The 14,987-nt window shown below is 39.7% G+C and overlaps 1 protein-coding gene across 14 annotated transcripts in view; it reads left to right on the forward strand.

Moving 5' to 3' along the window:
- The window catches only part of NSMCE2 (NSE2 (MMS21) homolog, SMC5-SMC6 complex SUMO ligase), a 271,125-nt gene that overhangs the window by 189,270 nt on the left and 66,868 nt on the right, over positions 1-14,987 (forward strand). For 5 of the 14 annotated variants that reach the window (XM_073999429.1, XM_073999427.1, XM_073999424.1 and 2 more), the window contains one exon: positions 10,417-13,487. The exons of the other annotated variants lie outside the window; for them this stretch is intronic. In XM_073999429.1, coding sequence (XP_073855530.1) covers positions 10,417-10,418 — 2 coding nt within the window. In that variant the 3' untranslated portion in view covers positions 10,419-13,487. Of the gene's footprint in view, positions 1-10,416; positions 13,488-14,987 lie in introns of those variants that run through there. 14 annotated transcript variants of the gene reach the window in all.

A 14,987-nucleotide genomic window follows, 5' to 3' on the forward strand; every position in this document is an offset into this window, starting at 1 on the left:
TAGTCCCAGCTACTCGAGAGGCTGAGGCAGGAGAATGGCATGAACCCGGGAGGCAGAGCTTGCAGTGGGCCGAGGTCGCACCACTGCACTCCAGCCTGGGCAACAGAGCAAGACTCTTATCTCAAAAAAAAAAAAAAAAAAAAGAATGACTCAAGTAAACATTTAGAGAGTAAAAAAAAAAAAATTTTGAGTACTGCCATGTTGTTAAAAAAAAAAAAAAATACCCCTGAAAGAGAAAGTATTTTCTTTGACTCTCACAACTCCTTTATTAGACTTGCTTTGGAAGAATTCCAAACTATGGCTGAGAGGGTGGTATACTGAGGCACAGCTAAGGCTGGCTTCCACTCCAGAGAAGGAGGGATTCTAGCAGAGTCACGTGGGGGTTTCAGACCAACCAACCCATTGGTCTTTGTTTCAGAAATGAGGAAACAGAACCAGAGAGGTTCTATCCTTATCGAGGATTGTTCAGCTGATGACCTTTCCTCTACCCTAAGATACTTAGACTCAGCTGTATTCAGGATTTTCAGTTCTTTCTCTGATTTCTCACATTTTCAAAGATATGCCATTCAAATTTGTTTAGGTATTTTTAAATCACTTGGAAGAAAATGACATAGTGGATCTGAAAGCACTTATAGCGTTTCTGCACCATGTTCAGTACTTGAATCTGAATCTAAAGAAAGAGCTTTATTGGATCACTATTCTGGGATAATATTGAAATAACTACTAACAACAATTTTTGTTTTGTGAAAAAATAATACAATCAAATGAAAATAGATTAATCAAACCAGTGAAAACCCTGTCCCCTTCTCTGAGCTTACAAAAACAGAACCTAATTTGTAGGCATTCTTTTTATAGCTAATGTGCTAATTGCCTCAGAGATAACACCTGTGTAATTTATTTTTAAAAATCTTACGAAAATCTACATCTTAGTGAGATTCTAGGAAAGAATAGCAACAGCTGGGCCCGCATCTGTTTGAATGATGCAGCGTGAAAAGGATTCTAAATATAGTCTGAATTAGAGGCAAATGTACTTTCATGCTGTAGTACAAAGTATCAGTTGAACTAGATCTGAAGGAGCTTATCATTAAAATAACCTAAAACTAAAATGGTACAGTTTGCTTTGGAAAGCAACAAATGTTTACCTTAAGCAGTCTTTGTTAGCAAACTTGAAATATAACTGGTCCATTCCCACTTGCCAGATGGAGAGAAAGATTATACCAGAGCTTAGGAGAATAAAAATAAGTCATATCGACACAAGAAAGTGACTTTTTACAAGAAGTTTTCATCACATTCAATGGCTTAGGGGTGCCTTATTTCTATATTTCTTAGTTCTTGAATTTCATAGAGCCTGAGTTAGCAGCTCTCAACAGCTCTCCCTTCCTCCCTTCCTCCTTCCTCCCTCCTCCCTCCTCCCCTCCCTCCCTTCCTTCCTTTAACAAATACTTACATGCCCATTCTGTGCTGGGTATTTTTTGTATATACCCAGATAAGAATAGGGTAGACATAGTTTCTACTCTAATAGGGTTTTGAAGACTAAGTGACATAACGGATGTTTTACTTTAAACATGTGCATTTAGGCAACACTGGACCTATAAAGCTCTTAGTAGTGTCTGGCACGTAGTAAGTATCAATAAATAGCAGCTACATGTTAAAACAATACAAGAATCTGTGATACCTGTAATAGTAGACCCCATATAATAGCTAACATTTATTGAGCACCTACAGTATGCTAAGAATTCTTCACACACACCCATACACACACACACACACACACACACACACACACACACACACACACACACACACACACACACATAGCTATACACACAGTTGTATTTAATCATTACAACATTCCAAGGGTACATCATATTACCCCAGTTTACAGATGAGGTAACTGAAGCTTGGTGAGGTTGAGTTGTCCAAGGTCACATGCATTTCTAAGTGACTGTGCCAGGCTTTGAATTCAGGTTTGACCTGACCAAAACTTGAGCCCTTAGCCATTAGGATGTACCTTGGAATCCCGTTTTTACAGCCTATATTGCCACATACTACCCCAAGAACAATCAGCTAGCAGCACTTGTTTCCTACCCTCCAGTGCCTAGGAGAATTAATTTGCACACAGCTCTTAATACCTTACCTTCGGAACCCCTTCTCAGGAACACAAGACTACCAGAAAATCAAAAGGAATTAATCATCAGTGAAAGCCAAAGGTCTTTACTGCAATACATATTTTCCTTTGTGTTTCTATGTCTTTACAGAGATAATACCACCACCAAAAAATTATCCAATGGTCCATCTCTTCCAGATTTGCCCAATTTTCAGAGACTCCAAACAACATCTTTTTTTTTTTTTTTTTTTTTTTTTTTTTGAGATGGAGTCTCACCCTGTCACCCAGGCTGGAGTGCAGTGATGCAGTCTCAGCTCACTGCAACCTCCACCTACTGGGTTCAAGTGATGCTCCTGCCTCAGCCTCCCAAGTAGCTGGGATTACAGGTACCCACCACCATGATGGCTAATTTTTTGTATTTTTAGTAGAGATGGGGTTTCACCATGTTGGCCAGGCTGGTCTTAAACTCCTGACCTCAAGTGATTGCCAGCCTTGGCCTCCCAAAGTGTTAGGATTACAGGCATGAGCCACTGTGCCCGGCCCAAATAACATCTTCTGTGTGCCATCATACACATACATGCAAGCCACTTTCATGTCCATGAGCTTGCTTAAGCTTCACTAAGCCTTGTTTATAGCATCTCTTCTCCATTTTGAAGATGAAGAAACTGAAGCCTAGAGAAAAAAAAAAAAACAAAATTGCCCAAAGCCGATAGTTAATTTCCAGCAAACCAGGGACTTCAACTCAGCTCTGGTTCCTTTGCATCCTAAGAAAATAATATGTGTGTAGTGATTGTAATCCCCTGGACTGGGGGCTATGTTTGATTGTTTATCTGTGAACTTCAATGGACGCCAGTTGGGAGGTGAACTTCCCCCAATCTCACTATAATGTGCCTCCTCTGTAGGGTTTTACCACACATGTAAGAAGCCTTCACATTAATAAAATACAGAATTTGGCCAGGTGCAGTGGCTCATGCCTGTAATCCCAGCACTTTGGGAGGCTGAGGGGGACAGATCACTTGAGGTCTGGAGTTCGAGATGAGCCTGGCCAACATGATGAAATCCCGTCTCTACTGAAACTACAAAAATTGGCCAGGCGTGGTGGCGGGCGCCTGTAGTCCCAGCTACTCGGGAGGCTGAAGCAGGAGGATCACTTGAACCTGTGAGGCACAGGTTGCAGTGAGCCGAGATTGCCCAACTGCACTTCATCCTGGGTGACAGAGTGAGACTCTGTCTCAAAAAATATAAAATAATTAAATAAAATACAGAATTTGCCTCCAGCTATTTGGAGTTGCTGCAAGCCCAGTGCCATTATGTCATGCCTGCTGCTACTGTTCCTTTCCACAGATGCCTACCCTTGGGACGTACATTGCTTGACAGCTCTCCTGGCTAGAGACAACCAGAAGCTAAACCTTGTTAAAATAAATGACCTAAGTAAGACAACTTTCTCCTCCAGGACCTTGCCCTTTAGTTATCTCTTCTTTCCATATCATCCATATCATTAGTCTCTGCTGGCTTTCCTCTCAGGCTACAAACCCACTCAACCCTTTAAAATGAAACAGACAGAGGAGAGAGAGATTGTCCTGCATCTAGCTAATGCCCCTTCTCTCCTTTCCCTGTTTTAAAAGAGTGTTCTGACTACCCAGGGACCACTTGTTTACTTCCATTTACTTCTTAACATTGACAGCCCCATCTCTTCCACCGTTCCAGTGAACCCTCTCTGCAGAATATCTCCAGTGACCTGCACATGGCCAGTTTTCCAATCTCTATTTTCCTAAGTCTCTTTGTGCCATTTAAAATTTTTGATTACTCCATGCTCCCAGATACTCATTACTCCCTTGTGTGGGATCCTTCTCAACTAACTCCTGCGTCCACACCTAAATACAACTTTTTAGGATTATCTCTGTTTTTCTTGTGGAGACAGGGTCTCAGTATGCTGCCCAGGCTGGTCTTGAACTTCTGGCCTCAAGCAATCCTCCTGCCTCGACCTCTCAAAGCACTGGGATTATAGGCATGAGCCACCATACTGGCCAATGTTTAGGATTCGCATTCTGGCCAATTGCGTTTCCTTCTACTGACTTTTCTTTTGTCATTTCATTTATTATCATGACTGCAGCTCCCACACTCAACTTTATGCTGCTACATGAGCTCCTTCACCATAATCCTGTCCTTACTGCTCCTCTGACCACTGGGACGTAACGGGAGGCCCTCAGCCTCAACATGATTTTTTTTCTTCTGACATCAGCAATTCCTCCTGCATTCCCTTCCTCAGGTAGTGCATCATCCACTCAAATATAAAACCTAGTCATAATTAGATTAACCCCCTTCCTTCATTCCCAGTAATCACATTTCAATTATTTTGCCTCTGAGCTATCTCTGTGGATTGATTGATTGATTGATTGCCTATATCTCCTCAAATTCCTTTTACCAGGCATATTTCTCAAATCTGGCCTCCTCTGTGTCCTGGTCCTTTTTCCTGGCACATCTCTGTACTTATACTGTTCTATGTATCTGAAATGCTTCTCTCACTTTAGTTGTTACTGTTGACATTTATTAATTCTTACAGACTTATTTCAGGCCTCATTGCCCCTTTACTTCTATGCGTGTGTCTTTCTTAACACTCAAGATACTATGTACCTGTGTTCCCCACTAGGCTAGGAGTTTTTTTTTAGGACAAGTCTTTTCCCCAGTCTTTATTTTTTACATTTATTTATTTTTATTTTTTAAGACAGAGTTTGTACTCTCGCCCTAGCTGGAGTGCAGTGGCACGATCTTGGCTCACTGCAGCCTCAACCTCCCAGACTCAAACCATCCTCCCACCTCAGCCGCGCAAGTAGCTGGGATCACAGGCATGCATTACCACCATGCCCAGCTAATTTTTTGACTTTAAAGAGATGATCAATGTTGACCAGGCTGGTCTCTAACTCCTGAGCTCAAGCAATCCTGCCTCGACCTCCTAAAGTGCTGAGATTTATAGGCATGAGCCACCACACTTGGCCTTTTCCCCAAGTCTTTAATTCATCTTTGTACTTCCAAGGCCTACAGCAGTACCTAAAACTTACCACATCCTCAATAAATATTTGTTGAACTGGATCATACTTACTTCCTAGAGTAATCAGAACACATGAAAAGCATTGGAAATGGGAACTTTGGAGGAAAAATATAGGCAGTTATCCAAAGTATCACTCATGCAGCTGTTGCAGGACGACTGGATGTTAACATGTAGACTCTCTTCTGCCTCCCATCTTTACATTTGAACATGTAGTGCTAAGTGCCCGTCTCTCTCAGCCAATCTGTCTCTGTCTCTGCTCTCAGTCTGCCCAAGTCCTGCTTATTCTTTTGGACTCAGCTCTTGGCCCACCTCAGAATGGGTTAGAGGCCACTCATCCATGCTGCTTTGTCTAGCAGGGTACTTATCAGAGGGCATTCTTGTTATCAGAGGGTTTCCTGTTTCCTTGTCTGTCTTCCCCAGTTAACTGTGAGCTCATTTAGAACAGAGACCAAGTCGTGCTCCTTTTACATTTTCAGTGCCTGACATGGCTCTGCTTATTAAATGTTTGATGAATAATAAAGGAATATACTTTAAAAGTAGCAGATGTTTGTGGGTGTGCTGTTACTGAAACCCCCACCCACCTCGAATATAAAGCTTAGGTTTCCTTTCTTGAGTAGGGCCTTAAAAGTCATGTATTTTAGTTTAGGTGCATTCAAATTCTGGTGTCTCCAGTTAGCAGTTGTTAATCACACTAGCTGATCAACTACTGGTCTTAAATCTAAGCATTTATTATCAAAGCCTTTTTGTTTATGAGTACAAACACACCATTGATGTTTACAAGAAGAATTATTTTCTCCCCTGAATGTTAACTAGCCACAAAAGCTGGTGTACACATGTGATAGTGTTTTTCATGGAGTTTAAAGAATGTTGGCCTTTGATGTTCTGCCCTTGAATGGAAATGAGTCTGTATTGCAAAATCACTAGTGAGGAAAATGGGAAACTTCTAGACAAGCACCTGAGAAGCATTATTAGAATTCCTGAGCATTAAAATCCAACAGATGCATTTTTCATGACATTAAAAAAAAGTTCCACTTTCTGGTAGTAGCCCATATGTCTTATGCTATGAAAATGAATGAGATTAAGTAGAATATGTTAAAATCATATTAAGTAGAAATGTCTTAGTCAAAACATTATTGAAAGCAAAAGAACTAATACAAGGTAGCTTTAGCAAATAAATAAATAAATAGAAAAATTTTTAAATAAGCTGTAAGGAAAAAAGGGTGTCTCGTGGGAAAAGGGACTAGGAATGAGAATCTAAAAGGAGGCCCTTTTGGTCCTTCTCAGACCATAAAATCTCTCATCTCTACTTCTTTGTATGACTTGCATTTTTTCTTCTTTCTCTCAGCCTGGCTTGCTCAGTTTGTCTTACCACCTGGCAGAAGGTAGCTACCTCATAGCATTCTAGGTTATGTATCCTCTTTGAGTTCAACTAAAGAACCCAGACTCAATTAGAATCTCTCAGTTACAATTGCAGCCTCACAGAAGAGAGAAGTTGGTTGAGGCAACAAAGGTAGGTCACAAGTCCAGTGTGGCAACTGTGATCAAGGAGACAGAGCCAGATGACACAAATATGGTTACAATGGCACGTGTCTGAATGCAAAGAGAGAGTTCTCAGACAGGATGGGTTATCATGAGCTAGACAGACAACTCCTACCACCACCAAAAACCAAGGAAGTATAAAGTAAAAAGGACAATATAGTAGCACTATCTCAGTATAAATTATTTATAGATTTATTCTTTTTTCTCCACCAAATTATGTGTACCATGAGGTCAGGCACCATATTTATGTTTAATTCTCTAGTACCTGGCCGTGTCCGACAATAGGCATTCAGTAAATATTCAGTAAATATTGTATGAACAGAAACTAAGGTAAGCTCTGCCTTCATGGAAATTACAGTCTGGTCATGAAAGCAGGCAGTAAACAAGCAAATAAAAAGATGTAATTGTGGTAAATACTAAGAAAGTTAAAAGGGGGAGGGGGTAAAGGAAGGATTACCAAACTACAGCAGAAACTTTCAGAGGTAGGTGATGGTGTTAAAACCCAAGGTAGCTGTACTAACTTTGCTTATTCATCCCAAGAGACTGGAGGTGGTAATCATAAAAGATTCCATTTACATTTTGTTCTGTTCATCATTTTAACACATAAAAAATTGTAGTTTACATTAGAGCATGTGTTGCTAAAAGGTTGCTATAAAGAACTATATAAAATTTTTAATAAATTTAGTGTTTGCTGCTATGTTTTCATTTTTATCTTCCATTTTTAAATTGGTAAACTCTTAGCCCGGAGCTCGATGTAATTATGTAACAGTTCTATGAGCTGGTCAGTGATTAATCAAATGCACAATAGGAGATATACATTGGGCAACTCTGCAAGCAGATTTGGATTAAGATTATTACAAATCACACAGTGCGAAAGATGTGTTCTCTAAAGGAGAATCAGGCAGGATCAGATGATACACCAGGATGTGTTTTCAGTGTGATGGAAAGATTGTTTCCAGTGATCTTAGTGATGGTAAAAGATAGAGGAGAAGGGATCTAGGAAATGTGTTTTTCTGGAGTTCCATTAGTATTCTTGTTGCCAGTATCTAATAGTGTTTCCAGAGCTATTCTGGAAGCAAGCCAGATATCCTAAACAATAATTAACAGAGCTTTTTACCTAGCTGTATTAATTAAAGTAACTAACAGGAGTTTCTATATAAACAATTCCAAAAGCCCAGTGGCTTATTAAACTGTAGAGTTTTTTCCTTTGTAAAGTTCAGTGCAGATAAAGGGGGTGTTTGTTCCATAAATTTATTCAGGGACCCAGGCTCTTTCCATCTTGTGGTTCTGTCCTCCCACACTCTATTCATTCAAGCTGGTCCATGGGGAAAGAATGAGATTGGGCCAGGACTACACCAGGAAGTGCACACCACTTATACTCTCATTTCGTTAGCCAGGATTGAGTCACAGGTACCACACCTACCTACAAGGAGGGCTGGACAAAGGTATAGTCGGGGACCCAGGAAGAAGAGAGTATTAGTGACTATTCTCAGTATCCACCACACTAGCAATATATAGATTCAAGAAGCTATGGGAGGAAAAAAAAAAAAAAGAAGAAGAAGAGGAAGAAGGAGAAGGGGAACAAAAAGAAGGAGCAGCAGCTGTGGGAGGCCAGCGGGTGCAGTGGCTCACACCTGTAATCCCAGCACTTTGGGAGGCCGAGTTGAGTGGATCACTTGAGGTCAGGAGTTCGAGACCAGCCTGGCCAACATGGGGAAACCCCATCTCTACTAAAAGTACAAAATTAGTTGGCTGTGGTGGCACATGCCTGTAATCCCTGCTACTCGGGAGGCTAAGGCAGGAGAGTTACTTGAACCCAGGAGGCGGAGGTTGAAGTGAGCCGAGATCACGCCATTACACTCCAGCCTGGGCAACAGAGCAAGACTTCATCTCACAAAAAAAAAAAAGAAGCAGCAGCAGCTATGGGAAACATGAAAAAGAAAATATTGTAGAAAAGCCCTTTGTATCTTCAAAAGAATTTTGTTGCCAAAATTTGAGATCATTTCGGATTAGTTATCTTTCCAAAAGCTTCTAACCATAGGTAGTGCTGTTGGCTTGTACAAACCACATATGGTTCCCTAGTTCTGTCAGTGCTGGAAAATTTAGAAGAAAAATAAGAGCAAATCGATTCTGAAAAGCAGTTATCTAATCAGAATGGTGGTAGTGTGTGCCTTCCCTTCCAAAGCACAACTATGAGTTGCCCATCAAAGCCTATCATCATCTCCTCTAGGAGTGTTCCTCAACATGAAAGAGTTTCAAATGTTGGCAGGTCATACTTGTTGAAGACTCCCTTTAGTCTGGAGCAGTATTTTCCAGCCAAGAATTTAGGAAAGAGGGTAATTCCATAATTTTACTTAGACCTGTCCCTGGTCTGGGGGCCTGGTTTAGGTCTGATACCATATGCTCTTGTCCATGATGATAGTAGCTGTACCCTAGCTCTGTTTCAGGGATTCTGCAAATTTAATTCTACAACAATAATAGCTTACACTATTGAGCACTTACTATATTCTATGTACCATTCTAAGAATGTTATTACTATTATGCTCATGTCCAGGAAATAGGATGCTGCCCCACCTTGCACTCTCAGGGATCTTGTCCATTAATCCACACTGGAAGTTACCCCTGCCCAGGAAGTTTATCAAGGGAGACACAAACTTGGCAGTTTAAGAGGATGGTTCTTATTGTTATAACCAGGACTGACGAAAATTTGAAGGACATAATTGTATTTTTAGATGCCTCAGATTTAGTTTGGCCAATGGCTGTTGTGGTGCTGACCAGCTTTCCTCATATAGAGCAAAGTATTCTTTGTTTATTTTTATTTACTGACTCCAGTGGGTTAATTTTGACATTTATTTGAACTCAGTTCAGTAAATGATCACTGAGCATCCACTCTGTGGAAAGTTCCATGCTAATTATTGTAGGGAACACAAACAGGAGGAAGGCTTACTCATCAAGCATACTGATGAATAGAGGTAGCAGGATTACCCTAAACATTATGAGGTTGCTGAGACTTGAAGACCATCCTGTAGGTCTTGAACCTTTAGCTAATGGGTTAAACACTGAATGCTGTGAAAGATCATGGCCTTGGGATCCCAAGTTAGACAGTTATATCTCCTACTATCTGATGTACTAATATTCTTTTTTTATAACAGTTTTATTAAGATGTAATATACATACCATACAACTTACCCACTTTAAGTGTGCAGTAGACTGGGTTTTGTTTTGTTTCTGTATATTCACAGAGCTAGGCAGCCATCACCACAGTCAATTTTGGAACATTTTCAAAAAGAAATCCTGTATCTGTTAGCATTTACTTCCTATTTTCTCCCAAGTCCCCCAGCTCTAGGCAACCACTCAATCTACTTTCTATCTCTGTAATTTGCTATTTGGGACATTTAATATAAACGTGTATGTGGTCTTTTGTGACTGGATTCTTTCACTTGGCATAATGTTTTCGAGGTTTATCCATGTTGTAGAATGTATCAGTATTTCATTCCTTTCTAATGCTGAGTAACATTTCATTGTATGAATATACCACATTTTATTTATCATTCTTTAGTTGATAGTCATCTGGGTTGTTTCTGTCTTTTGGCTATTATGGACAGTGCTGCTGTGAACATTTGTGTATAGTGGACATTTGTTTTTATTTCCATTTCTCGTGGTATTTATCTCGCAAAGTAATTGCTGGGTCCTATGGTAACTCTATGTTTATCCTTTTTAGGAACTGCCAGACTGTTTTCCAAAGGGACTGCGCCATTTTACATTCCCACCAGCAGTGTATGAGGGTTCCAATTGCTCCACGTCCTCACCAACACATGTTATTATCTCTTTTTTATTGTAGACATCCTAGTGGGCGTGAAGTAGTATTTCATTGTTTTGATTTGCATTTCCCTGATGGATTAATATTGTAATATTTATTTTACCAATCTAGGGCTAAACTTGTGATTGTATGCTTTCTTATGCATGTAATAGAAACTGTCTCATATTACTGGATTGACTTTCTGAAACAAAACCATCATTCTATACAAAATGAATGTCATTTATGGGGTTAGAATTATACCTGGAAAAACATAAAGTAAAATGACATGGAGTTAAGATTACGCACTCATCTGGGAAATTGTTTTGCAGTATGAATTCATTCACAGTGTTCTGAGGCCTTTATCTGAGCTACTCAAGTACTACTATGTGACATTTACTGGATAATCCAGACAGCACTTTGGTTAAATCCACAGTGTGATGTCACCCAGTAAACACTTGAAAATGGAGATGTGTGTCTCTTCTGGTTTTATCAGTCAAGATTAGTGGTGGTTCACAGCACAGTGAACTTTTTCTCCTCTGTGATCCATCAGTCTGTGTCTCATTGTGGGCCAATAATCTGTCACCTGAAACTACTTAAAATAGGTTGGACTTTCTTGAATGTCGTGTTGCTGTGATGACATCGGGTTTTGGCTGCAGAAAGGAAAGAACCTTTTTATAACTTTATAACTTTTGTTTGCCTCTGTATCCCTTGTTTCCAGTAAAAGCACTGTGATTTTTAGCCCCTTGCTTATATATGTAGACTGTTTTCTAAACCAGTTTTTTCATCCATCTCTTTACCTTCTGGGGCACCTAATCTGGTGACCTTTGTGTTTCTGTCAAAGAAAAAATGAGACTAGGGGCTTGGAAGGTGGAAAAGTTTCACCACCTTGGTTTGACCAACTAGCAGACAGGTAAAAACAACATCCCAAAAGGCCACTTGATAATCAAATTAAAAAATTAAAAGTTGAAGAGAATTCAGGGGATGCTTTCTTCAGAGAAGTGCTTAGGATTTCTCAGAAATCCCCCCAGAAAAGAGGCCTTAGCAGTAGACTGATCGTCCTTTCTGACCCACTGAGAGAATAACACACAGGTCGAAATTCTCTTCATTGGGCTGCACACCCATCTCGGCTTAGTACAGCTTTGGGAAGCTCTAAGAGGCACAAAGGGGGCAAAAAACTGAGAGCGGATCATTAACCCTTCATAATACATCATCCTATGTTCTGCCTCATTGATTCCTTAACTTTTAGCGTGTGATTGTGTGGCTTGGTTGGGGGAATAGTTGGAAGGAATAGTTGGAGCTTGAATTTTGTGAACCATATGCCTTCACAACTATCAAAGAATAAATAACTAATACTTATTAAAGTATGAGTAGGAATTACAGTTTACAGCTTAGATTCTGATTTTTGCAATGATTAGCTCTTGATTAATTTTTAAAAATAGCTAGCACTTATTGAACATTTATTACATGCTAGACATTATAATAATAGCCTTGCATAGGTTATCTCATTTAATACTTTCCATGGCCCTGTGAACTAGGTACTGTTATTTTCTTTTTACAAACTGAGGTAAATTTAGTGTTGTCATGTACAGTTTGCACCCTTAACTCCCAGCACTCACTTCTGCTGGGTACATGACATATTGAATGAATACTATGTAAGAAAGAGAGAATATGCATAAATGAATGACAGATAGCATACCCAAACAGGGAAGCAAACTGATGGATTTGGCTCTACTCAAATTTTGTTGTTGTTGTTGTTGTTGTTGTTGCTGCCATGGTAATTTTTTTTTTATTTTTTATTTTTTTAAAAGACAGTCTTGCTCTATCACCCAGGCTGCAGTGCAGTGGTGCAGTCTCAGCCAGGCTAATTTTTTGTATTTTTAGTAGAAATGGGGTTTCACACTTTGGCCAGGCTGGTCTCAAACTCCTGACCTCAAGTGATCCACCCACCTCTGCCTCCCAAAGTGCTGGGATTACAGGCGTGAGCCACCGCGCCCGGCCTGCTGTGGTAATTTTTAAGAAAGCTTTTAACATTTCCTTTTCCTCCTTCGTATTGTTGCTTACAAACATAAGACAATAACTGCTGAGGAGAAGCAAACTCAAGGCTGGGCATTCCTGCAGGAAAATGGCCAAGATGTACTTCCACGGAACAAAAATGGATCAGAGAATTTGCTAATTTTTTCCCCTTAAGAAATTAGAATAAAAAAGAGCATTGCATATACTGATTTTTCTTTAAGAAACCAAATACCTCTGATTACTTATTTTGCATAGAAAATATAGAGTATACTTAGAAATTCAGGAAGTATTTCCTTTCTCATTGCAAACATTAAGTTATTCTTAGTCACTTATTCAATTAAATTGTTAAAATCAATTCACTGGGCCATTTTACTATGAGATATCCTAAAATCAATGAATTCATAACATCTCTGTCACAATCACACACCCATTTTTAACAACCTCTATTTCATATTTCCATGCTTTTTAGTCAAGGTAAATGTCTGAATATAAAGTAACCAAAGCTACATTCCTATAAAAATGCCTGGCCAAAAGGTAGCTCTTCAAGCCAGCAGTCATCTCTAGGATAATACATCGAATCTGTAGAGCTTATTTTACCCAGTTTTTCCCCTCCCCAGCAAAGGCAATTCTTTAGTCTGCTCTATAAAGTCTCTATCTACTAAGAAGTCACCTTTGGTTGAGGGACCTCCTGGGACAAGCAGCTCATTCCATTTTCAGGTAGTTCTAAATGGGGGAAATTATTTCCTTTGTCTAGCCAAATGTTGTCTTCTTTAAGGCCTGCTTCTCCACATTAACTCTTCCTTCTGGAATGAGACACAGTAAAAACTAGGGTGAAATCTCTTAATTAACAAACACTTAGCCTGTAATCCCAGTACTTTGGAAGGCCTAGACAGAAAGATCAGTTAAAGCCAGCAGTTCAAGACCAGCCTAGGGAACAAAGTGAGACCTTGTCTCTAGAGAAAAAAAAAAAAAAAATTAAAGCCAGGCATAGTAGCATGCACCTGTAGTCCTAGCTACTTGGGAGGCTGAGGTAGGAGGATCACTTGAGCCCAGGAGTTTGAGGCTACAGTGAGCTATGATTGTGCCACTGCACTCCAGCCCATCAACAGAGTGAGACTCTGTCTCAAAAAAAAAAAAAAAAAAATTATTGATTACTTTTACAATATGCAAAGCAATTATGAAATGTATCAGAATATGAATACATATACTTCATAATATTAATGTGGACGAATAAACACGGACGTTGAAGTCACACGATAGCAAAAATAGTGCTGACTGGCCCAGGCTCAGTGGTGCATGCCTATAATCCCAGCACTTTGGGAGGCTGAGACAGGTGGATCACCTGAGATCAGAAGTACGAGATCAGCCTGGCCAACATGGTGAAACCCCATCTCTACTAAAAATAAAAATATTTGCCTGGTGTAGTGGTACACACCTGTAGTCCCAGCTACTAAGGAGGCTGAAGCCAGAGGATCGCTTGAACCTGGAAGGCAGAGGTTGCAGTGAGCTGAGATCATGACAGAGTGATACTCCTTCTCAAAAAATAAATAAATAAGATAGTGCTGACTACATGCCAGGCACTGTTGCAAGTATTTTGTATGAGTTAACTCATTAATCCTGACCACAGCCCTTTGAGGCATGTACTACAAAAATCCCCATTTTACAGATGTGAAAACTGAGACACAGAGTTAAGACACTTGCCCAAAGTCACGCAGCCAGTAAACGTGAGATCCAGCATTTGCAGTCAAGCAGATTGCCTGGTCCCTTAGCTCTGTGGACCCAGAGCCAGATCTTCCAGCGCTGATGCTATGCCTCATTAACAGGATGATGCAGGAAATTTACTTAAACCATCTCCACTTTTGTTTCCTCATCTGTAAAAACAGGCAGAGTTGTTATAGCAATTAAATGGAATACCATTGAACATGACCAGTAGTTCTTAACAGGGATTGCATATCAAATTCATCTGTGGGTTTTTTTTTTTTTTTTTTTTCCTTTCTTCAGTTTAGGTCCTACCAGGAACTTCTGATTCATTTAAATACTATGTGGTTTGTTGTCACCAGTTTGAGACTCATGTCAACATTGGTTCAGAATAAGCAGGTTGGTTTTTTAAATTAATCTTCTTGATAACTGCACAACTCAGGGCAGTGTTAGTCATCATTGATGGGATTAAGTTTTGGGTGATATCAAAGTCTGATTTCAAAATCCCATACTAGTTGTTCCTCTGATCCTTAAAATGAACTTCCTTGCCCCCATTTATTGCTGAAACATTTTTCTGCATGCATTCCCAAGGTAGCACATTTCATGAATAGTTGATGCTAGTAAAAATTAATGTTTTGTTATTTTCCTCTGTATTTAATAACTCCTTCACTGTGACCCAGTGAACCATTCTGAAAGTAAACCTTTGAAGTATTTTTATAGCATCACCTACAAATAGTTTGTGTTGTTAAATCTATATATAGTGAAATGCATGAGGTTATCAG

The sequence above is a fragment of the Macaca fascicularis genome, chromosome 8, assembly GCF_037993035.2.
Source record: "Macaca fascicularis isolate 582-1 chromosome 8, T2T-MFA8v1.1".
Taxonomy (NCBI): Eukaryota; Metazoa; Chordata; class Mammalia; order Primates; family Cercopithecidae; genus Macaca; species Macaca fascicularis.